The sequence below is a fragment of the Contarinia nasturtii genome, unplaced genomic scaffold (genome assembly GCF_009176525.2).
Source record: "Contarinia nasturtii isolate CC-2019 unplaced genomic scaffold, AAFC_CNas_1.1 Cnas_scaffold_1037, whole genome shotgun sequence".
Classification (NCBI taxonomy): domain Eukaryota; kingdom Metazoa; phylum Arthropoda; class Insecta; order Diptera; family Cecidomyiidae; genus Contarinia; species Contarinia nasturtii.
Genome location: NW_022198383.1, coordinates 5,068,338 through 5,094,413, shown reverse-complemented (window position 1 = coordinate 5,094,413; position 26,076 = coordinate 5,068,338). Strand labels below are relative to the sequence as shown.

At 34.6% G+C, this 26,076-nt stretch overlaps 1 protein-coding gene across 1 annotated transcript; it reads right to left on the bottom strand.

The window, feature by feature from the left end:
• Positions 1 to 4,627: 4,627 nt before the first annotated feature.
• Positions 4,628 to 25,858, bottom strand: LOC116344418. The gene is made up of 7 exons (XM_031772945.1): positions 24,765 to 25,858; positions 21,081 to 21,259; positions 18,349 to 18,435; positions 7,176 to 7,316; positions 6,803 to 7,020; positions 6,588 to 6,748; positions 4,628 to 6,516 (listed from the first exon to the last, which is right to left on the bottom strand). The coding sequence occupies exons 1-7, from the start codon at positions 25,454 to 25,456 to the stop codon at positions 5,025 to 5,027; spliced, it is 2,970 nt and encodes a 989-aa protein (XP_031628805.1). The 5' UTR covers positions 25,457 to 25,858; the 3' UTR covers positions 4,628 to 5,024.
• Positions 25,859 to 26,076: the final 218 nt, after the last annotated feature.

Genomic DNA, 26,076 nt, shown 5'->3' with positions numbered 1-26,076 from the left:
GAACGATTTGATGGTAGTGAGCACACTATTTATTATTGTGAAATGAACTATTTTCCACGGATACGGCCGACCGCAATTGCGCGCACATAAATGAAATCGAGTGAAACAGAAGTCAATAGTGTTAAAAGGAAAGGCATCAAAGCACGTACACAAACCCACTGGAATATCAAATGGCTATCAAATAGCTGAATGAATATGTAGTTTGGCTCGAGTTAAAAATTAAATGTATGCTATCCCATTATGAAAAATAATAATTATTATAAGTAGGAGCAGTAGACAGAAAAGACTGAAGAGCAAAATAGAAATGCATGATCTAGAAGCGAAATGAATTGCCATAATCGGTAGCCAATTCTAAGATAACTGAACGAAATCAACGTGTATGCCATGCATTTTATTCATAGATTTTGAATCGAAATTCTATCCAATCTCCGGCCACTTTATTGCATACCGAACTCATAGAGTTTGCACACTAAGAGTAGTAGCGCTTGCTTATTTGTAATTCTCCGCCTCACCAAATGGATAAGACCGTCCACTCTTACAAAATGGTTTTAGGTGATTAAATTTGAATAACAGGCGATCGTCGATAGATAGAATTGAAATTGCTCTCTTTTCACTTCTTTGATTAAATTTAAGCACCAATTGGATTTGAAAGACTTTTAATTCTTGTTTTCAAATATTTCATTGCATTTTTTTTTCGCGCATCTCAAAATACGCATTAAGGCAAGTCTGAGTATATTCAAAAATTCAATTTTGATATTCCAGCATATTCCAACTATTGGAAACTTGCGTCTTTTAAGGCGTTACTGTATTTGTTGATAGCAGCACTTAATTTGCAAATCGGGAAGCAAAAAATCATTTCACGTGCTCAATAATTACCATAATCTGCGCTCCAACACCACTCGTCCAACCAATTGATTTGTAGCCGATTTTTTCTTCTTTGTTGATGTTGATGTTGTGTTGAATGGAATGTGAAATTTGTGCTCAATTCAATTTTGTTATATCGATTGAAGTCATTAATCGTGACTATATCGCTCTTGAATATAAGTCGATTTGCTCAAAACAACTTGAACATCTTCGATTTGTGGTAAATGTTGGTGGTTTGAAGAAGACGATCGTGTGAACCGTGCCATAAATGGATTTCAAGAATCATTTACAATTCGAATCAAAGATGTTTGTTCAACAAGCGAAGAACTATTTGACAGCCACATGTTTCATTGGAATTCTGGTGAATACCCGTCTAGAGGCGCATAGGACAGATATTTTCGTCAAATTAATAAAAAATGATGTATTCATGTCAGTTCATATTTTATGTTCATGGGTAGACATGTAAATTACGCATTTATTGGGTCGCAGGAGCAATTTTCATGTCGAGTCCAAGTGCAATAAGATGGCAGACATTGGCTTCTTGAATTGACTGAAATGTGTATGATGATATGAGAACAAAAAACGGTCACTCAAACAATTCATTCTGAGTGATTTTCTGGAACGGAGATTGATTATGACATGAGCTCGCGGCACCCTTACCATCATTGGAATTTTCTTGTGAACCAACAAAGATTCCATTCGAATGAGTTCATATCCACAGCAAGTGATGCACAGCATGAATTTGACGGACATGAATGGAATAATATAGCAATAAATTTGGATGTTGTAGATCCAAGAGTAGGGAATGTCTGAAAACTGTGCATAATGCACAAAAAAATTGTTTAATTTTTAATGTCCATGTTATTTGAAATAAAACAATCAACAATTACAATGGAGTGGAGGAAATGAACGGCGTAAAGTGCGTTTTCGATTGCCCGATTTTGATGTATATCACAATCCATCTATCAATCTATTGAAATGTCGAGCACAACCCAAAACATTAGCCATTCGATTTATACATTTACTTTGTGATGAAATGAACCAACAAATTCAATTATTACTACGATCGATTAATGGAAGCACTTTCAACACATTTTCTCTTTTGAGTTTGCGCGCGTCCAATTCTCGTTGCTTTTGTTTCTCTTTCTTTTTGAATAGATCGGTGATGCTGCCGGCTGATGTACTGAATTATTATTAAAATTAACTTTCTTTATAAAAATCAGTCAAAACTGGGCAAAGAACAAAGAGAATCTATAATAAAATTCAGTGGTAGATGGTGTGTGTTACATTGCGCATTAGTCAAAAGATGGTAGAAGCATAAGCAAAGTAATTTTGATTTGAATATGAAATGCACAAATACATTGTTTACCTATTTACTATAACTCTGTGTTGCTTTGATTATGTGGTATGGTGTGATCAGTTGATCGCATTGTTCATTGTTGATGTTTATGTGCTGCTGGAAGTTGATGTTCTTTTTTGGCTTCTGTTGCTCGCTGCCTTTATTAAATACATTGCCTTTATTGTGTTTAATTTTCTTCGTGTAATTTTTATTGATAACCATCTACTAATCGAAAAGGAATAAGAGTGCAATAGCAACAACAATCACTACCAATACTGCTTCAACGATGACGATGGAAGAACACCATAACTATATATAGTTGGTCTCTTGCGGCAACGATTTATTAACACACACACACACATTCGATATCATGAATGCGCGTGCAACAAACAGAAAGCGCAGTAACTGATTTCAGCGTCAAAATACAATTGCATATGCAAACGAATGGCCGCAAAGATAGGCAGTTAATCGGCAAAATATGATCATTTTGATACCCATTAAGACTATTAATATACAGACTCACGTACAACTAAATAGATTTTGTTTATTTTTAAGTTAAGAACAGCAACAACATTGTGAAATGATGAAGATCAATAAATATCGCTCGTAGGAATTTTTGTCGAGACATTCCTGTTTTTTCCTTCTTTCTTGGCATTTTGGAAACGATATCGACAAAAACAGAATTTCGCGTTGAAAGTTCTTTTTCGGCTTTGGTTCACCATCTCAATGAAGAAAAATCGCGTTCATCAGGTAAAATATATTTAAACGGTGAAATTTATCGAAAGGCGAAAAAAAATCGGCTGTCGCTCGACAAAAAAAAAGAAATACAAAAAAACGTCCCGTTGTTTGTTGAATATTTAATATTCCAAAAAATGAAAAATATGCTGTGGTTGTTTTTTCCGAATATCATATTCGATGCATTGTTTGATGTTCACGATAAATGAGCGAACGCGATATTGGTATGTGTGTGTATGTGTATTTATTGGAACTGGGTATTGATCAGATCGCGATATGTTGCCTGTGCATGCATATCAAAAATGCAAAATATAATACGCTAAAATTGATCTATTTATTATTCAACATTATGCATACTGATTAGACGTTATGGACACCACTTTTAATATGCAAGCGAAACAGAAGCACCGGGGAATAAAACGCCGCTAAAAAACGAAGGCAAAAACAAATGCCAAAGCAACGCGAAGACACAAAATAAAAGATAGAGAATACAAAATACGACCGAGATGATGGTTATTGCTACTGGGACTGCGCCTCTTAACTCGTGCAATTTTGCATGCATATTTTAGTCAGACAACATTACCTCTTTTTTTGCTCCTTTGATTTTTCACATATTTTTGCGTGTTGTCCGTCTCACTTCACCTTTCTGCCAATCAATATGATGAAGAACATAATACGAAAATTATGACGAACAGGACAATGTTGACGCTCATCACACACATACCATATTTTTATCGTTGCTGTTGATACAGCTACTGTGCATACATCCCTATATCGTTTTACTTCATCAACAAATGGTAAGTAAATCGCCTTGACGATAAATACGCAAAACAGTAGCTAAATTTAAATGATAATGTGACCGACCACACTGCTATTATTTATTACTTGCTTCTTATTGTTATTATTTTCATACATTAGGAGCAGATATTTCTTTTTATGCATATACAACATTTACATGTGCTCCATGTTGCACTCACATTTTGTATGGTACCGTCTGTTATACGATCTCATCTTCAATAACTATAATCGAATCTTTACTTGATTACTTCTGTGATGAAATAATTCAATATTGCGATAACATGGGACAATGGATTTTTTTTATAGTTTTGTTGTAAAAACCGCGAAATGAAACTGCGAAAATGATTGTGAACATAATTTGATTCATATTTTTTTAAACATTGAACAAATGAAACTTTATAACACTCAAATAACGATTATTCAATGTAGAAATTTCAATGCAACTCCACTTAGTCGATGTCAGTTGATGAACTCACATATAGATGGCGTCATTTCTGTATTTGATTCAAATATTTCAAACACAAAAATCAAAGAAAAACCATTTATTCTTCGGTTGCACATTTTTGAGTACATATAAATTTATTGGTAAAAAGGATTCTTTTGTCAAAATAATTAAATTATCGATTCAACATTTGTCGACCCAACACGAATATCATAATAATAATTCAATATTTAAATAGACAATGTCATTAATATGAATATGTTTACGTTGCGTTAAATAAAGATGTGCTCAAAATAGGAAAACACTTATTCAAATAAATTGATGTTCTAATTAATTATATAACGCTCTTTTTTATATTTCAATAAATATTTTTTTTAAATATATGGAACTCAAATTGATTAAAATGATGTTATCAGGTATCACGAATAATCATAAGTAACATTTCTATTGAATATATTATTATAAACATACAAATCAATTTGCCCTGTATTCAGTGTTGCTTTTAATATAATTAATATTGCCGGGTATTTCTTTATTTATTTAGAAAAAAAAAACCATATCATTATATCTGGGAATCGAGTGCACGATACACAGACTTAAAACCTCTTCAGTGCTTTTCCATTGAGAAACAAATGCATTGGCAATCTCAATAAAATTCGCCACGAATGCTTTTTTGTGTGCTATTCTACAAATTTTGTGCGAGTTCGGCAATTATATTTAACATACGCAATTAAATTTTACCATCTAATCAAACGGTACAAGTACAAAAATGGGGAACGTGATTACCATGTGCGCATAATTACTTTAAAAATATATTGTTCAAAAGCAAAATCGATCGAATCGATTTTATACTGGTGTGCCATTTGTAAAATCGACTTCAAATAAACTGGCATGTGATTTTCGGCGTTCGCGTTCGATACGATCCAAATCAAATGTGGAACACTCATCGCTGCCACCACTGGACTGGCTATTTTCATTACTGTTTTGTGTGCCATTCCCATATTCAATATTATCACTAAATCGTGATTGGGCATTTATTTCGTTTGTATTGCGTTCATGCGGAAAGTATGTTATTTTATTAACAGGTGGTTGTTGTTTAATTTGATGTGGAAAATGTTGTGAATAAAATGTGGACATTTGAGCCGATTTCCTTTCTTTATTTGGCGAAAATGATGTGACGTTCGCGATGACTGGAGTGGCATTATAATTAAAACGATTAGAGAAACTTGCTGGTGAGCCTGGTATAAAATTTGGCCATTTTACAGCCAAAGTGTCTTCGCTTCCTGTATACGCGTCACGTTGGCGACTGTTTCGCGAAGCAAGCGTATCATATGATTTTTTATAAAAATCGTTGGTGGGATCGGTGAATTCCTTTGGTGCTGAAATGGTCATGGTTTCGGTTGACGGTAATGTCATACTTATATTATATGGCGTATAGATTCCATTAGCTGATATGCGCCGATTACAAAACTCATCTAAATCGTAGTCAATGTTTTTCTTAAGAAAATCTCGTGGCAGTGTTCGACTAGTGTATAAATTTGAATCGCGTGAATTACTTCGACTGTGCGAAAGATAATTCGTGTCACGTGTGGCATTTAGAAATGCGGCCGTCCGTTCACTGCTACCACCAAAATTGTTCGAATCGAATAAATTGTTTGGCAGATAGGTTTTCTTGCCGCCAGCAATATTGTTTGATTCTTTCAATGATTGATTTGAATTATAGACATTTGTTGGCTTTTGCGTTCCGCTTACATTTGAATTGCGATGATTTTTTCGATTTGTTGCATAATTATCCACAACAAAGACATCATTTTCGGTCGGCCCCTCGTATGTATCTATGAAATAAATATCTTTTGGCTTCGGTCTTTGACCTGCTTTTCGGCAAAATTCAAGAAACAACTCATCTTTGGATTTTTCACGGTTCGTCAGAATTCCTTTATTCACGACGCCTGTATCATTCAAACTATCTCGCGAACCATCCCTTGAAATTGATTTATAGTTATGATTTTGCATGGAATATTCCGATTGCTGCAGATGTTGCTGCTGTTGTTGGTGCTGCTGCTGCTGTTGATGATGTCGATTCATTGCCCGTTTATTCAACTGCGGCGTGTACATGCGAAGCGACTTATTTGAATTAGTGTTTGCAGAAGCGAAACCGCCAGAACAATTGGAAAATATGTCGGTTGTCGTACTAACACTACGTGTTAATGGAAATTCATGCGGTAGCTCATATGGAAATAATGTATTCGGCGCTGGTTCCGTATATAATTCATTCAAGCTTTTTGCCAAATTTTTCTGTGATGTGTCGCATTTTTGAGTGGGCTTTTCAAAAAAATATCTATACCAGAAAATGTAAGACCATAATATAGTTATTGTTACGAAAGCAACAACGACAAAAAAACGCCTTACCGACGCTGTGAATTTGGTGAGAAAAACACGTTTGGAACAGTCGGATGTTTTTGACATTTAAAAGGCGGTGGCATTTTAAATTCCTGTGCGATTGGATTAATTCGTTTTTCGTCTGTCTTCTCTTTCGATGTGCCAGCGTACATCATGAAGCACGGAATCGCCTAAATTATTTAAAAATGATTTAGTTCAGACAACTGAGAGGTCGCAAAGCTTACCTTTTCGCGTCCAATCTCACGTATTTGTATGAAGAGAAAAAAATTCAATGTTCCAACAATTTCAGCTGATATACATCCGATTACAAACAAAATAAAACTATGGCCGTATCTATAAGTGAATAAAGGTGGCTGAAACATCGATATTGGCCGCAATTTTGATCCGATCTCCGATTTAAACATGCTTATATACATGATGAGTCCAATTAGCATTGTCAAGCCTAAATAATTTGTGCGGAAAATATGCTTTTGTTATTAACGGATTTTGAACTTTTCTCGATTGCATTTCCTCGCAACTCGAATTTATATAAAAAAAAAAAAACCACTTGAATTTTCAATTGATTGGAAAATCTTGTTCATTAATAAACGAACTTACCTGCAATGATGAAGAAAATACCGGAAAAGAAAAAGAGAACGCTGTGCTTTTGTGAGCACATTGCTACCATTAGTATGAGGTAGCTCACAACTAAAATAAATCCGGATATGAGAAAAAATGGCGTTGATTTTATTACAGCGTCTGCAAAAACAAAAATGTTTTAGGTTAGTGGGTTTTTTTATCTCTGTATTTTCTCAATCATTTGCCTAATCGCGGAAATTGAGAGCGGAAGTAATTTCAATTTGATTTTTTAAATAAAAATTGATTCCATTATATTATATTTGCTGTGAATATAGTTTTTGAACAATATATACACCACTAGAAATATATAAATGTCATCAATTTAGTGCTGAATATTGTAAAAAACAGTTTTGGAGAGCAAGAAATTCATTTTATGTACGAAGCAACCTGTGTGTTTTGCGTTGCTGCCAGAAAATGTGTCGATGTATTTGTCATTGCATGGAGACAGTTGAAGAGAGAAAAAGAGACATGTTTACTCGAATATATATGTATTTTTCATTTGGTTCGGAAATTTGTCGACGTTTTAGCTTTGCTCTATGAAAAATCGCTTGTACGTTCTGCTGAATACAAAACCAGTGATAAATTTGCGGTAGTTTTGTTCACAATTTTATGAAACAATATTTTATATCAAACATGATCTCGAACAGAATTTCAATGAGTGAATCAGTGAGTGAGTTTGGGGATTCTGTTGAAATTCCAACCGCTTATTGGTTGAAAATTATGTGTACGGTGGCCAAAATTTCTACCTAGGTGAAAAGCTTCATTTAGATGAGTTTTACTGATAACAACAAATACATAGTCTCGTAATGCATGTTCACATAGTAATTGTGACTTTCCACAATTGAGCCAATTCAACGAAAGCAAATATTGCGATTTATAATGTGTATTCCAGTGTATCCTCATGGAGATGTGCAATACCAATTGCATTTGTATGCAGCAGTTGTGCATTTTTAAAGTCATTGCCAACGATTGTATGCAGTATAACGATGTGAATTCATCATATGCCACTGTTCCACTGACTTGTGCCCATTTTTGTTGTCATTTCAATGCCCTACTAACCGATGCATCACATTTCACTATCATTATCATCGTCATCATTGTAATGAAAGTGACTTTTTGCCATTTTCTCCGATTCATTTGCAACAGGGTTTTTTTCTCATTGCCACTCCAAGCTCTGATTCCCGTTGTCAAACTTTCGCTTCAATTCAATTGAATTCCGTTGATGCGAATGATCCCCATATTGTTATCGATAAACACTCCAGTAACATCAGTGCCACACAATGAATCTGACAATCTGATGCTTATAAAAAGCCATCAATTGTTCATTTAGAAGCATTTCCCCATCGTCGCTCTCTCTGAATCCATGTTAATTGTTCGTCATAGCTCAAAACAAAAGGGTCTTGTAAACAAATGTAGTGGTGCTTGAGAACACTATATAAATTCACGAACTAATTTTACCTACGTACAATGTGGAGAATTTAGTTTTTGCAATGCAAGCGAATTATCAGCATTTATCTATTTTGTTCGCTTTGCATTCATTCTTATAATCATTGAGCGTAAACATGATGGCATTTTCATTGTGCTCATTCTCGACTGCAGCATCTATTCACGCTACATTTTCCAGAGACTATAAAACTCAAATTGATGCAATGAGGCCTTCGGCATTTATGCTATGTTGTTTTATTTTATCCTTAATCAACAAACTGCGATTATAAAATACTCGGCGTCTGCTTTTGTTCCAACTTTCAATAGCAATTTTTATCCATTTATCGATGGACAGAATAGAAAAATAAAATAAAATAGATTGAGTGGAGTCATGGCCTGGAAATGCCTATGTAATTTACATATAAACGAGTGAGACTCAAACATGTTCTTCTTTTTCCATCAAATATACCAGTGGCGCCACCAATTTTACATATAAGCGCATACAAAATTTTCAATATGGCTGCGCCCATGAGAGAGAAAATTTCGTCTCATTCATTTCCGCCCCATGAGTGGAGTGGATTGGACTGGTGTAACCATAGAGATGATACTATTTTACAGTTTTGCAGTGTTTTGTTCTTATTTAGTTAATTTTCACCGTCGAAGTAGAGGCGCGAGATAGGAAGAGAAAGAGGGAAGTAAGAGAGACATATTCACTCGAAACGATGGTTGAATACAGTTTGCTAAAAAGTCATTTTCACCCGATACATGTAAACATGCCGGTCACTAACATTGAACACTGACCCCAAAAGCTAGTGGTATACGTTTCGGGTGAAAAACCAGTAATTATGGCGAATTAAACCAACATAACAACATCAATGCCTTATAGTCTTGTCATATTATAGCTATGTGTCTACTCCAATTGAGATTTTCATCATTTTGCAACATATGTAATATATAACAATAATACACGATTCTATTCACCAAGTCCATCATATTTTCTATAAATAAAGATATAGATCCAATAAAACATTAATTTTGTCAATTTATTTCATATGAAAAAGCAAAACGGTTTTTTTTAACTCACGGAAAAACATAACGTATGCTTTATCCAAATTTCCATGGCACAAACCATTCAAATCGGATGTTGCATTTACTTTGCACCGCTACCTACATTTCATCAAACAACCAGCAATTTCAATTAGAGAAAATGAAATGCATTCGATATCGTTGACTCTCAAGTCACTTCATCCAAGAATACGTGTTGAAATTATATTCCTCGTATTTAACGTCAACCCATGCGTCACTTTTTATCTGCTTATCGCATTCAAAGAAAAGTGACAGAGTGCTGCATCAAAGTATAATTTACGTTCAGTGAAATAAATAAAATTGGACATCTAGTATACATAGAATCTATGTCATAGATATAATTGGACAGATGATTAAATTGAATTCATATATCAATTTTTTTGCAAAACTTTAGTTAAGTGCGCATGTAAAACCAAATGTAATTATCACATTGGTAAAAAGTTGGCGTTGAAAAAAAAATCAAATTGTGTAAGTTGATTGATAGATGAAAAGCAAAGAAAATTGAAACGAAACGATCGTTTGAAACATGAAAAGAAACCTCATAATTCAAATCAATTTAGATGGATGTTTTATGTGACCGCCATTAATTCAACAATCACAATGAGTTTATTGCGAAAAAGTCACAATTACATTAGCTTTATCCCAGTAAAACTTATTGATCGGCTGTTGGTATCGGATGTCGGAAATGAACAAGTGTGACATTTATGGTATGAGGTTTGAAATGCCATAAAATATGACTTATGCATTGTTCAACAAAAGGCTTTGACAAATCCGGAGATGAGTGCATGCATGGTGGATATACTTGGCACATGAGCGCATGTAATTCCGACGTTCCTATATAAATTATACACATTACATATTTTACACATACACATTTATTGTTACTGCAATTGAGCTGATATATGGTATGGTGCATCATATATATTTATATTTTTGCTATCGAAATGTTCATTGCACGCATAAATTACAACCAATTTCGCTGATCTTCGATGCGGATAAAAACATTCGTTTAATTAAACAATATTGTCGGAAGGAGATTCCGGATAAAAGTTTATTAAGCGAGAGAGAAAGAGATAGATTTTTTTTTATTAAAACATATTCTGAGACTTTGGAGAACTTGAAAACTCCGTAGACAAATATAATAATGTGCAAGACATTACATGGTGTATATACAAAGTTTATGATTCTTGTTTATCGATTGATAAAATGATATATATAACCTAGAAATTCCTTGTATATACATCAACGTGGTTGGCATTGCATTGGCTTGAATAGTCTTTGATACTCAACTAATTTGATAGTATTCGAACTATGATTTTCTGTTCGAACGCGTTCATTCAATGGGTATTCGATGTGATGAGCTAATTTATGAAATTCACTCAACTGTGTAATGCCGATTGGAATTAAATGGTTTGCTTCGATGAGTTGATGATGAATCGGCCAACATCTAGTATTATCATCACTATATCGGGTGTAGCCATAGAAACCGCCAGTACTTGCATAAACAATGCGATCCAATGGAAAGGGTTTGTTGATTGTTTTCATTGTTTTCGGTCGACGAATGTATTTCAAGCATTTCAACAATGGCTCAAGCGAATAATTCTTTGATTTATTTTTGGTAAAAAACCACGAGAATATTAGGAATCTGGTGTTCGTTGTGTATTTGTTCTCGTTTTCAGTGAGCATTTGCATTTCCATGTTGTACATTTGCCCATTTAACGTGTGTTCAATGTTGTTGAATGCGAATGACGATGGTGATTGTGTTTTATCGTTGCGTTGCCACAAAAATCGAATCGTTTTGAACAAATATTTCGCGCCAATACCATCACCCGAAATAAATGGAATGTTGCCAGCTTCATTCCATTGCGCCGTCATTCTGGCTGTATGTTTTTCGACCCAAAACGAAACAAGAAAAAAAAAAACGAAGATCGATTTTTATTTGCGGTTTTTCATAGCTTTGCGCTTCGCAATACAATACAATACAATGCAATTGAAGCACTGCCAGTGCGTAAATCAAACGGAAGTGCATTCATTAGTTGTTGTTGTTGTTATGTTTTTTTTTTCTTCTCACAAAGAGAGAAAGAAAGCGACTGAGAGTAAACGAAAGAAATTTTTAGTCATTTTCATGCAATTACCATCGAATCCCGTATTTTGGAATAACATTCGTGTTGGTTGATTTCCAAAGCCATTCCATTTTAACGGTGTGTTCGTGTGCAACTTTTCCGCAAAATTTGTTTCAATATTTGTATGAAATCTGTTGCATTGGATTGATGCTGCGCAAACAAAAAAAATGGTATTTGCATTAAATAGAAAACCAGAGTATTGCTCAGCGCTGCTGCCATCCACAGCATATAAAAATATCTTGCTGAGAATGCGTCGTCCGTCGCATGCGAATGTACGTAGCAGTTTATACATCATAGCGAACAACATGCATTGTTCTCTATACAATCGTTTGAAATGTTTTGAGTCACATAATCGTGAAGAGAACAATGCATGCATTCTTGTTCGCTGTGATGTATAAACTGCTACGTACCTTCGCATGTGACGGACGACGCATTCTTAGCAAGATATTTTAATATGCTATGGATGGCAGCAACGTTGAGCAATACTCTGTAGAAAACTTCGAGTAAAAATCGCAATACGAAATTCAAATGCAATTCTACCTTCAAGCCATTGAATGTCTTCACGAATGTTGAAATCGCATGGAATTGTTCGTATTTCCTTTTTCTGCCGTTTCGAATAAATTTCTAATCGATTTCGATCTGCATCCGATGCAAACCATTCAACGTGCACAAAATACACCCAAATTAGCATTACCAAACAACAAATAATCGAATAGATGGTTGAATATTCATTCAAAAATTGAAATAAAAATGCAAACATTTCGAAATTGAAAATCCTTCCACAGATATTTTGTTTCTTCTTTTTCTTTTCACTTTGGTCCTGTGCGTTTTCGCTCGCACAACCAGAAAACAAAACTAAAACTGATGAATCTAGTTGGTCGACTTAGTCGACGCTAGCAAACCATAACTGTAATACATGCAGCCACTGTCAATAAAATTAAATTCGATTTCGGTAACAAACGGATCCAACGGTTACTAAGTTTCAAATACTAAACTGTATGAAATGCTTGCTGTGTGGAAAATTTATTGAGTTAAAAACGAATTTCTCGATATATTTATTTCCTCGATTTGATCGTCTTTTGTTTGCTCTTAGCGTTTGATTTATTGAAATGAAATATCAAAAGCGAAAAGAAAATCTAATTCAAAGTGACGTAAGTTTTACAATCGAAAATTGTACAATGGATTTATTGCGCGATCTTTCAATCGTCTTCATAGTTTTTTTATTAATGTGCCACCATTGAGCACTACTTTTCGATACGATTTTCAACAAAGGATGCAATAAATACGTACTTGAGTCTATTTCACAGAGATCAAAATAGTTTCTCAAGTTTCTCTCACACTCTTCAATTCACTCTTGTCGAAGTTTTTGCTGCACTGTAAAGTATGTTTCAATATTGAATTGTTCGAGCGGATTGAAGCTCTTGCCTCTTGGCAGTGTCATTCGTTGATGATGGTTTTATCCATCAATGAAAAATGACAATCGCGACATAGGACTTAAGTTGTACAATGCCATGAGATGATGCTATAATTTCATTTGATACCTTTTAGAATTTTGTCGCGAGCTATTGCTCTTTTCATATAAAACCGAATAAACATCAAAGGCACGAGTGATCTATCAATAGTTGCATTTAACTAATAATTTCTATGGAAAGAAAGTTTTAGCTACTCGATTTATTGCTTTCTCGCTAGTAAGTGCATTTAAATTGCATTTAAACACTTTCCCGGAATATTTACTCATTTTGCATTACATATACACGCATACGTGTGTGTGTATACGTGTGTGTGTATGGGTACATATAGCCATGTCATTGATTTTCTATGGAGCACCGTTCAACACTTCGCCAACAAATCAACAAGCGAGTAAAATGAAAAGCGGAACAGTAGCTTGAAGCACGCTAATCCACTTTTCCCTTCGCACCGACTAAAAGAGCGAGAGCAAATCCTGTGTGCGACACAAAATTATTCACTTACAATCGATAATTTAATTTGTCTGTTTGCATTCTAGTGCGATTTGCATCGTCTTCAGCTGGCTAGAAGCTTCTAGCTAACTGATTAAAATGCATTTTCGAGTAATACATATTTGGCATAAGCAAATGCCATTCTTCCGGTACACAATAAAATGCAGAGTGAATTTGAAATGTGAATGGTCTTTAATACACACTCAATGCCAGTGTGAATTTCTCCGAAACGCTCTGTGCATGTGGTTAAATGGTGTTGTGTACTCCGCATGATTCCTTAACAATAGTGACATCGATCTTAGCTATCTCCGAAACACCGAGTGACCACACAGTGATAATTATCCAAAGCAAGCACGTTGCCACTGAACAAACAATTATGTTTCGGCCTTTTGTATTTATATTGCAGGAATTTCCGTTCCTTTTATCGTTCATTGTAAGTGTGAAAATGCGATGAACATGGCCACACAACGAGCATTGCAAAATTTTTATGGGAAATCTCTGCTCAATTTCAGCTATTGAAAAACGAAGCTAACAACAAACACAAGGCGAATGCGCACAACAAAAATGAAAATAAAAATCATATATACAACACAAAAAAAGCGATGAGCAAAAAAGGAACAAGGAAAAAAAATTGTAAGAAGTCGCAAAGTAATAACATAAAAGATGAGAATCTCGCAACTTTCTTTATATTGAGTTTGGCGACAAGAAAAGCGATGAAATAAAATGTTGACATTGTTCGAGCCGTTGCTCCCTGTCGCACAATCCATTCACGCCGTGACCGGTTTTTTCCCTCTTCATCGCTTACAATGGGTTTTTTCTGCTTGTGTTTCTTCATTTTCATTTGTTTCCCAATTCAAACCGGATTCGTTTGCTTTTGGCCAAATGAATATTCTGCCAACAATAGCAAACCATTTCCCATTTTCCGTATCACTTTTTTTCTCTCTCTCATTCACTTCAAGCGTTCGAATTTGTTTTGAAATTGTTTTAGAATGATACGAAATTCTATTTGATGGAACAATTCGTCGATAGAGGAAGTTAAAACAAAAAAGACAGGCCGAACGCCAAATCACGATAAAAAAAGTCGGACGTCGCACAAAAATCGACATTTGATTTTATCTCACACTCCATTTGTTTTTCCTCTCACTCACAAATTACTAATACCACATCAGCCGCAATTGATTCAATTTAACATTCCACACAAATAACGACACTTGTGATGAATGCACCAATCCTGTGTTTAACAAATTGCACCAATTTCAAATCCAATTAAACTCACATTTTCGACAATTGCTTTTGATTAGCTTTTGTTGTGGACATTCCAAACATTGCAAAATTGAGCTGAACGACAGAATTAAAAGGTTGTTTAATTGGAATCATATCTGTGTATTATAATGAAATTAAATTTTCACAAAGTGATGAAACGCACACCATGAAATCAAGATAGAAATTCAATTAGCCCAAAGCAATGGATATTATAAGATATCTCATGGGCCATCAAGTAATTTGGATTAATGCTTACAAGCAAAGTTGTTTGAACACCATGTTTTTGCGCACAGCTGAAACAAAACGACGACGACAAAGAAGGAAGTGTAATTTATTTTCACTGTACTAATATTTATTTTTAGCAAATTGAAAAAAAAAGAAAATCCACTTGAGCACAATGAACTCCACCCAAAAGAAAAGCATTCATTTCGATACATGATACACAGTTCGTTCGTGTTAGATCGTCTATTGAGTCTCATCAATATTTGTGTTTTTGTATGAAAAGCATATCGTCTGTTTACAGAAAAAAGGATTTTCGTTTGATTTACTTTGTCTTCTTTATGCTGTGTGAGAGTGTAACTCGAGGTTGAGCAACGTAAAAAGCATCGGAATGCTTTGACATCTAACGAAACGTTAAACATAATGCAGTTGCGGCTCAGGCTAATAACCATGCGACATAGGAAATGGATTTTTTGTTGATGTGAGTGTGTGTGTGTGTCTCTATGTGTGTGTCTTTTCTGTCTGAGTGTCAGTTTTTTCTTTCGAAGCTAAACAAAGCTCAATGTTGGGTCTGAACCTTTGTGGAATACTGTGCAATATGTTGAAAAAGGAAATGCCATAACAAAGCGTCATTTTTTAAACGATTTTTCTTCTTTATTATGTATACATTGGGGATTCTTTTTTTTCACTTTATTTGGTTTTCTCTCCAATGATTATGCTAAATGGAGTTTACTATAAACAAAATGTTCTAAAGATATGATGAATAATAATTCATAGCATCACTAGCATGAGATCATGAAAATTTGGTATCCAGCAAACAAAACAGATGTGATAACGTGTAATATTGTTTCTAATATGTGTGGGTCACAGATTCACTTTTAACATAATTTCGCTACTGACACAATGTATCCATTCATTTAAAACAATGTTTATGGTAACCGATTGAATACCGCTCCAATTCACGCGTTCACAAACAGCAACGCGCTAAAAATACACATTCACGCTCTTTCACACATCTTTCGCCTGAACTCAAGCGGAAACAGGAATTCACCACGTGGATTAAATCCATCCTCAATACTCTCATTAACGCTAAGCCATTGACTATCCGGAACCTTCCATTTGACGCTTACTCGTTTGCTCTAAATTCATATTATTATTATTATTTTTTTCTTGTTGCCTTTGTAGTCAGTGTGCAATTTGAAAATGACCAAAGTTGAGCGAGGTAGAAACGGACTTTCACCGTAACCGCACCCCATTATTTTTTCTACTCTGCCCATTTTGCCGTGAGTTTGCTGATAAGCGCCTCCACCTCACCTTGAATTAATAAAACATTTACTTTGTGGTTTTTTTAGTTTTTTGAATTAGTTTGGACGCCATGGATATAAATCTTACCAGAGAGCTTAGCAATACCCTTACGTTGAACATTCGACCTTTTAATTATTTCATTAAGTTGATAATATGAAAAGGAAATTCTTCACATGTAATATTTCCTGTGTCGAATTTTCAACAAGGTCCGAAAGTGTTGATTAAATGCTTTCCAGTTTCAATTAAAATTTCAAGTGATACATGGCTGAAATTCACAAATGCAGACATTTTCCGTAATATTTTCAGTCGCACTCTCTCGTTTTGTCATATGTGTCTACACTACACACACTCTACGTAGATCTGTGATGTGATTTTCTTCCGCTTTTCTCGTTGATTTTGTGTACATGTGAAGTGTGATTTTGCTATCTCAATTTCGACTCACCATTCTGTTTGCACATAGTATATAAAATGCATTGCTTATATTAGAAGTGAACTGCTTGCTATCGTATGAAGTGACAGTGCAAAGTTATTCTACAAAATGTGGCTAATCTGCTGACTGTCAGAAGTTGGAGTAAATCTATTCAAAAGTCAAATATTTTCCTTCTCGCTGATTTTCGGTGTGGTGTTATCGAATACATAGATTATGAAAGCGTAACAGCGATTCAATGCATGCCTCGTCATCGATTCTTCTTGCCGTCAGATCCAAACAACTTCAAATGAATGCATTATCTCTCTATTTACTTATATTCACTGCATTCGAAATGAAAATGGAAAATTGTGTCATAATAATGAGAGAAGAATGCTGCAGCTTTTCTCTTTCTTTTTCTATTTAGCGCTCGCGAATAAATTACTTTTTGTTTTGATATGCACACATATTTTTGGACACTGTTTTTATAAAATAAGAGAAATGTGTCATTTCAGTTTAATATATATTCTTACTCGTGAATTTGTTGTATGAATAAAAGTTCGATGTAAAATATTCTATATTTTCCAACAGACACTCAAAAATACAAACGCATTACTTTATTTATTCTTTATATATGTATATGGATTGGCGCATTTTTGCTGTGGTTGTCTGTTTCAGATGCAATTTCATTTCACGTCACTCAATTTTCTGTGAAATCATTTTACTTCGTGCTGTTTCCAAAGCAAACAACTCTCTCACACATTTCTCTTGTTCTCTGTTTCACATTTGAAAGGTCCCTCTGCATGCAGTACGTACGCTGGTGCTAATGCGTTTCGTTTGTCTGTCCGTTGGTTTGCTTCCTTCAACTTTTGAAATGCATTTTCCATCATCAGAAGAAGAGAAATAGTTACAGCGCATTATTTTAATGAAAAGTGAATTGCAACAAGAGACAGACGAGAGATGAAAATTAAGCTGAAAAGTTCTTGCGCTAACACAGCGAAAGAAATAATAATCTACTGAACTGAATAAAAATTACTCGTTTATTTTTCATTTTTCAGTAACATCCAGATACTTGAAGTATCTACGAGTTTGCCAGTATGATGATGACTCGAATTATTATTATATCGTTATTTAGTTGGTTTGTATTCGTCTGTTTTAATCCAATCCAATCCAATTCACACTACGGACTTTAATTGTTACAAAATAACAGTACAAAAGTAAATTATCACACGATTCAACTATTAGAAAGTTAGTTATTGGCCAATGGCACACAGTCCATAGTCCAGCCACGATTGAAATAGCGAAGAGAAATTGTTTTTCGTTGTTCATTAACTTATGAAAATTTTAAGCGGGGATTTAATACTTACAAGGAATGGCCAATGTTGAATCGTTGGGATCAGGACTGTATTCATCTTTTGGAAAATAATCAATTTTTGAACATTGATATTCCACACCTGGAAACAATTGCAAAAAAAAACACATTAATTTTTCATCACTTGACATTTAGAAAGAGAGAAATAATCTTCCTGAGAGATTAAATTTTTTGTTTTATTAAATCAAATTGAAATAAAACTATTCATAAATTATTTGTCGGTTTTTTTTCGTCAATTTTGTTTGGCACGCATTCAAACCCAAAATGTATGAAATCGGCTTTGGTAGAGAGATAGAGAGAGCGATTTGAAGTGAAACGCTTCTATAAATGGATACATTATATGGCCAAAGGTTTTGCCGAATCTTTTTACACTAATGAAATATTAATCCCGTTAAACTGACATCGACAGCCACATTTGATATTGGTGTATCCTCTCATGTGTCGGCCTGTTCGCATGAGGGGTTGTGTGACGGCTTTTATATTGCGACTAATTTTGGAAAGGGTCGTCACCATATTCAAAAAAGTTTCACAGTCTTATCCATCAACGTCAATGTTTCGAAATGAGTAGTTAATTTATTTTCACTGTTTTCACACTTTGATCGATGCTATTTTCATAGCATAAAATCTTTTACTCTCGACAGTAAAAAAAGGCACACAAATTAAATCTATCACAAGTTTCGTATTTCGCATAATCAAGTTAAGCATACCATGTAAAAATAACAACAACATACTCTGTTACAGCCTTTAAACTGAAGAGTGTTCATACCTACATGAACAAAAATATGTGTAAAAAAGGTATGTTTCAAAGAAAATGAATTTAAAGTTATTGCATGATTCACTACAGTAATGAAGTTACTTCATTGAAATGCAGTTATGGAATTTTTGCAACAAAACTTTGATCATCATTGACACAGACCGGTTGCAACACAATGAATCTGGAACAATTGAATTAAAAGGTGCGAACAAAACTATTAACGTGCACGACATTCATTTTTATTGCCATCGATGGCTTTTAATAGTTGTAAAGAACTACGGACAGCAATTGCATTCGAAATCGGACTTAACGAACATTGCAATTTTCCACTTGCTTGGGAAATTCTTTCAACACTGCATTTGCAAAAATATTTGTTGCCATTCGCGAAATGAGATGAAACAAAAAATAAAATGGTTATGGGCTGCTGTGCAAGCACGGAAAGGCGCGTTCGCATAGAAATATGGGGAAATAAAATTTAATTTGATCATCGGAGTAGCGAGAGGGAAAAAAATAATAGGAAAAATATATAACAAGATTCACTGGTAACCCAGTTTACCGCATAGAGCGTTCGCATTAGCACAATTCGAGCATTTTACATCGTGCATCTTATTCGATAGTTGGCACGCAGACATACATACAACATCTTCAACTCACAATCTCTCTTTCTTGCTCTCGCCGCTTCGTGATATGCTTATTAGCTGCTCTAGATCTTGTTAGAGCGGACGACGCTGCTGCATCTATATTCCGTAATTGCACATTGAAAGGGGCGCAAGAGAGAAAGAGATGCTTGTGCTGGTTGATCAATAAGATTTGCGTGCTACAACGTGTGGTACACACTCTCATCGGTGCAGTAGCCATGCAAATAGGAAATTTTGTGTCTACTCGGTACGATAGCACAATATAAGAGCACAAGAAAAACCGCATACACAACAAATTTACATTGAATCTCCTCTTATCGTTTTTTCTTCCTTTATTTGCTGTCAATGAAAGCTTCGTCTCTATATATTCCATCATCCCAACTAAAAGCAAAAATACAGCAACAAAAATCTCTTTCTAGGGATGGAATACGCCGTGAAAGCTCATTTATTTAATTATTTGTCAAAATTAAAATAAGGAAAAAAGGCTTGAAAATATAGAAGAAAAAAACTGAAATATAATGATGATGGTGAGGATAATAATGATGATGATAAATCATGTTAATAATATATTTTAAACATATCCACTCTTGGAAATATGGTGAAAGACGCCCCGAAACAAGCATGGAATTTAAATCTTGTATTGAGAAATTGGCCGGATACACCGAACTAAAGTAAAGAACGAACAAAAAAAAATGTACGATGAAAAAATTGTATGCAAACTTTTAGTCAATAGCCTTTGAGCTTTTCGGGCTTTAATGTGATAAAGTGTTCATACACGGAATGCTGAATTCAACTGAATTCCAGCCACTTGTGACTCTACTTATGCTGCTGCTGTGCAAAGTACGTGTGTCTTGTCACACAAGTTCGAGCTCTGCTTCAATGCATCAATTATAAAGTAGTCGCATTATGCTTGTTGTCTTTGCAAAGACTCTGCAAACATATTTGAGCTTCTCTTAGACTTATGGGGGGTACACGGATCTCGTGGCTCATAATGAACAAAAAACATGTTGTGCATTTTTGTGCATGTAAAGTCTGTCGTCTGCAGACCCTTCATTAATGACAACAAAAAATATGGTATTTTCTACTTCGAATATCAATAATAAATGCTCATTTTGCGTAAGTTAAACGCATTTGAACTCATATTGGCTAGACCGAAAGTCTTCAGTCCCATAAAAAAACAGGTAATTTAATTTGTTTTTGATTTTTTTCAAAGCCCTTTGCTTGGCCCTTTGCTTTGTTCCAATTTCAGTGGCTCGAGCAGCGTGCGTGTTCAGAAATATAAATAAATACAAATTATATAAAGCGATAATAAATTCAAGAGAAATAAGAAATTACCTTGAGCGAAACATAATATCCACAAACTTGATTTTGTAGTCTTTAAAATGTACATTCCGTCATCTATGGCAGCATTGTTGTAGTTGATAGTTCCATTGAAGTTCGGATTGCGAATTTTTTCCTCTGTTAACAACCACTGTGGTCCGGCGAGAGAGGCGACCATTATTGCGACGGCAAAACTTGGTTTCGTATCATTTTCATAAGCGAAACATCCCCAAAGGAAAAATGAGAACGAGTGATAGAGAGAGAGAGAGAGAAAGAGAAAAATGAATGTGATAAAGAGAAGTGGAGAAATGGAGACGGGCGAGATACAAAGAATGTAAAAGACAGGCAAAATAAGAAATTACAATAAAAATGCGAAGAAAATTTGCCGAAATGGCCTCCTGGCAATGACAAAAATTCATGGAATTCAATTATTGCACATAGTTTACATTTGGTGCGACCATAAATATTCAAATGAAGGAAAATTGCAACACAATAGCCACAGACCAGCAACCAAAAAAAAAATGAAAAGAAATGTTAACCAAATTCCTGCCGACAAATGCGCCAAAGAAAACCGAAACATCAACAAACATTTATACTGGCACACAACAACCCACGAGAGAGATAGTCTATTTGAAATAGAAACCGAATTAGTGAGCTGCTGTGTGAGCCAGTTGGCTAGTCTTCTATTTTAAAATCGTCAGCAAACAAATACATAAATAAATGTAACTTTGAATCAATATCATTGTTTATTTTTTTTTTTCTTCTTCTTTGCAATGAAAAATATAATGAGAAAAAGTATAGTAATTATTGCTGAAACTTCGACCTGAATGACTATTCTGTTTGTAACCGCGACAAGACCTATTTATTATCTATTTCTCAACGGAAAAAGTTTTCAAAAGAACTACCAAACAAAAACCAAAAAGGTTTCATTAATTCTATTAGCAAGAAGAACAAGGAAAAGTTCTCTCTCTCTTTCACCCACACAGCAATTTGAAGACTGTATAAATCGAAATACCTGAAAATCACTTGAATTTTTAGTACCAATTGACCATCAACGATTTCATGTAAACATGAAGAAGAATGCTGTAGAAAAAAATGTGGATACGTTGCGTGAAAGTGCTCATAAATTTGAAAACAAATTACAGTTCATTTTCAAGTACGTTTTTTTCCTCTGTCTTCAATCCAACTTTCACACGGTTCGGTGCATAGGATGCTCCATTTTTATGAACATCACATTCCATTGAATAGAAAAAAAAACTTTTGTATTTAACATTCGCTTTATTCAAAAAGCGTTCCCGTATCTTCCGTTCTACATGTTGATGTTGCCTTGTTTCGAGGCGTTAGAGGTGTTAGTTGCTCGAAGCTCTATCGCTTTACAAATTGTTTTTTAAATGATATGTGTTCACTACTGTGTTCAGAGTTTTATTGAGCGCTGTGCTTACTCTTTCTTCACGCTCTCTCTGTCTCTCTCTCGGAGAAGGGTGCTATTCCGAATAAGAGAGCCATCCACTCAGAGGAATAGAGAAAGACAAAGAGAGAGAGAGAAAGCAACTACATTCCATATAGCTGTCTGCCGTTAGCATTTAACGTCCATGTACGTTCAATGGTGAACAACATGATCTAGTTAAGTTTTAAATAAACATTTTATTGGAATTGTGTGGAAAATTGACGGGCGGACAAAAAAATGAAGGAACTTTACTAAACTAATTTTAATTTTACGTTTTTTTCCTCCAAGGAGTGAGAAAAAGTGAGATCGAATTCTAGTTGGGCCGTGTGTAAAGAGTTCATGACCAGTGAAAATAAAGCACAATTTAAAAGCCATTGAAAAATCTGTTTTCGACCAATTGACCAACAATCCTGGAATCGAAACGAGTGCAAAACTATACGTGTTTCAACAAATGTTGCGAGATTAAATTCAGAACAATGAAGTTGAAACACGAAAACGACGAAAAACTTTATTATTCATTCATTATTGTGTGTTGTTGTCGCTCACAATTGCAATTGAAAATAAATTTCTCGGCAAAACCGTTGCACACTTGTTACGACGAGGAAAAACGAAAATATTCGACAATATACACAAAAACAGAGAGTGCGAAAGGTGAGTAGCTGTTGCACCCCGAAGAGACGGAAACAAAAGTTGTGCACGAGAGAGAATGAAAGAGAGAGTAAGTGTATCGCTTAATTCGAGAATTAAGTGAAAAATGTATTCAAAGCACATTTTGCTGGCAATTTATTTGATATGTGCACAACTAGAATGGAAAAACGAGCACCAACTGACTTTTAATTCCCAAACGCTTTATCATTTTTTTGACGATTTTTTTGCCACTCGCTCAAATTGTATTGAGAATGAGCAGAAGAATTATGTTGGATATGAAATACAATGTGCTCGCTAACCGCGCCAAAATGAAATAAGAATGGATTCTGAGGTATGCGGAAATCATGCAACTTTTTTTTAGCTCCAGTTTCACTGCTATTCTATCTTCATCTTTATTTTTTCCGTTTTATTTTCGTTGAAACGCATCCAGCAACGCGACGCCTGAATGCATACAAAATTGTTTACATACAACGAAGATGGAATTTCCGTGAAAAGATGCACCCAAACATGGAATGGATGTTCATCACAAATGTGGAAAATGAAAACGAATTGAAAATACTGCACTCAATAATAAAACCTTATGTGAGTTGAATGTTTGGTACTAAATTCACTTGAAATTCCAGTTATTCTTAGTTCAAGACTTTATAACATATCCATGGTTGTCGATGACTTTTATGAGTCGTATACAAGTGAAATTTGTGTATGTGGTTGATGTAAACAACGGTAATTTAAATCGATATGCTATTTAAGCAGTGGCAAAAGTCAATTATTTTAGTATATATTTATTATAAGGTGCTCACAAATCGGATTTACACGATGAAATGAATACAAAATTGGCCAATGTTTTATAAACTGAATTGAAAATTGGTTGTTTGATTGCCTGCTAGCAATTTTGCTATTTAAAGCTCTTTTAAGACACCTTTTGATGCTTGTTATAGTGGTATATAACCATGTTTTCCAACTCGGTGAATGTGATCCGATTTATTAACTTGAATTTCATCCATAAAATATACACTTTTCGGAGAAAATCGGTGTAAATACGGAGAATTCGTTGTATCTATCCGATGCTTTTCTCAACTTGTTTTTATTGAGTAAAGTTTGGTTTACAGATTTGTGGTCGGATTCAACACGCAGCGCTTCTTTGATTCATATCAGATCGCGTACAATAATGCATATAAATTTTATGAAAACTAAGTTTATCGCAGAAAATATGATGATGATTAAAGTTTCATTGTTCTTGGACTATCTTCAAAATTCATAATGATTATACGAATAATCACAAAAATCAACCAAAATGCCAAGTGTTGATAATTGCATTCGCGGTGTGTTTCATGAATGATTCTAATTTATAATTTGTTATTTTTCCAAGTACAAAAAACTGTTGTCAAAATTAATTGAAGAGAAAACAAAATCGTTAGCATAAAGCTCGGAGAACGGGTTTGATAGAATGTTATTTTTAGTCTGGTCTGGCCGTGGTAATTTTTTCTGTTTTGGTAAACAAAAAACGTCGGTTTAATAAACAGTGTTTAAAAGCATGCAGTGTGTACGAATAAGGACGAACAAATTGAGAAAATGTGGTGTTTTTTTTCAACTAATTTGGCTACCTGGCTGCTACAGGTGTTCCAATCCATAATAAATAACTATGTTTGTAGTTTGCTGAAGGAAATTGATGCGTTCGAGTTGTGTTGAAATGTTGATTGTAATGTTGAAATTGTCCACATTCATTGTTCATGTGCATCGACGTATTTTTCAAATTATGCATGGATGTTGATGTGGGCATTGGATCAAGATTGATTTGATCAAAATCAGCGTCATTTTGATCATTGCTTGGATAAATTGTGTTCGCACAATGTCCGGTTGTAACAGCATTTGTGATTGCATCGAATATCGAATAAGACGCATTTCCACTGTTGGTTGCACGATTGCCGTCAATATTATCGCCTCTCTCACGTTCACCTAATAACTCTCCATTCTTATCATTGCCACTTTTTACAGCGATTTTATGCGAACGATTGCAATTATTGTTACGAATGTTATTTATGTTGCTAAAGTTCTGCAAACGGCCACTTTGCAAGGACGTTAGATCACCATTTGATGTACAAATATAATTGGCGGTATTTTTGTTGTTATTGCATTGTTGTTGCTGTTGTTGTGCGGTCGCTTTTTGATGAAAACGAGCACAATTTATATCGGATTCGATTGTGGGCAATTTTCTTTCATCATCGTCAAATAAATTCGATGCGCTTGAATTTATGTGATACACATGCGATGATACAGTTACTGGAAACTCTCGCATTTTATTGAACCGTATCTACACTTGAATAAGCGGGTTTTCGAATTTCGCACGAATTTTACGATTTTCTCTTATTGATAAAAGTAATAAATTTACATTTAGACGCACTTTTCTTATGAACACCCATCACGATCTCATAATAAATAATCACAATATTGCAAAATCATCAAATTTTATGCGAACTTAGCACACAAATCATAACCATTTTTTTCTTGTTTTAGTAAATTCGCCAATTTATCTGTCTGCGTCTTTATGCTGTTTCGTTGATACAATGACTTTAACCAAAATTAGGTTATCTATTCCATGCAATTTCGTAACACCAGAAAATCACTTCGATGAATTCAAACAAGTGAAACGTGGTGCTAGTTGCGGTGAGCAGCAGCTATTTTTTAAGTGCGTGCGTATCGTTCGAAAATCAGGCGGCAACTGACTTCATAAAGCCATAAGTTCATCGTTTGCGGCTACTATTTTCGATTTCCATGTGATTTCTCTGTTGTGTTGTATGTCCGACAGTTTGTTCGTTCATACATGTGAGAATGAGACCATTGATTGAAAGAAGTTTTCTAAATATCACTATAGCCGATGTTTCTCATTGCCTTCATTCCATACGATTTTAATGGGGG

Excerpts from the sequence above, each read along its gene's own strand:
- LOC116344418 (XM_031772945.1), bottom strand. The coding sequence starts at position 25,456 with ATGCGAGAGTTTCCAGTAACTGTATCATCGCATGTGTATCACATAAAT. Across the intron at positions 21,260-24,764 it reads GGAACACCTGTAGCAGCCAG|TTTTGCCGTCGCAATAATGG; the intron begins GTAGCCAAATTA and ends TACGAAACCAAG. Across the intron at positions 6,517-6,587 it reads TCACCAAATTCACAGCGTCG|ATATTTTTTTGAAAAGCCCA; the intron begins GTAAGGCGTTTT and ends TTTCTGGTATAG.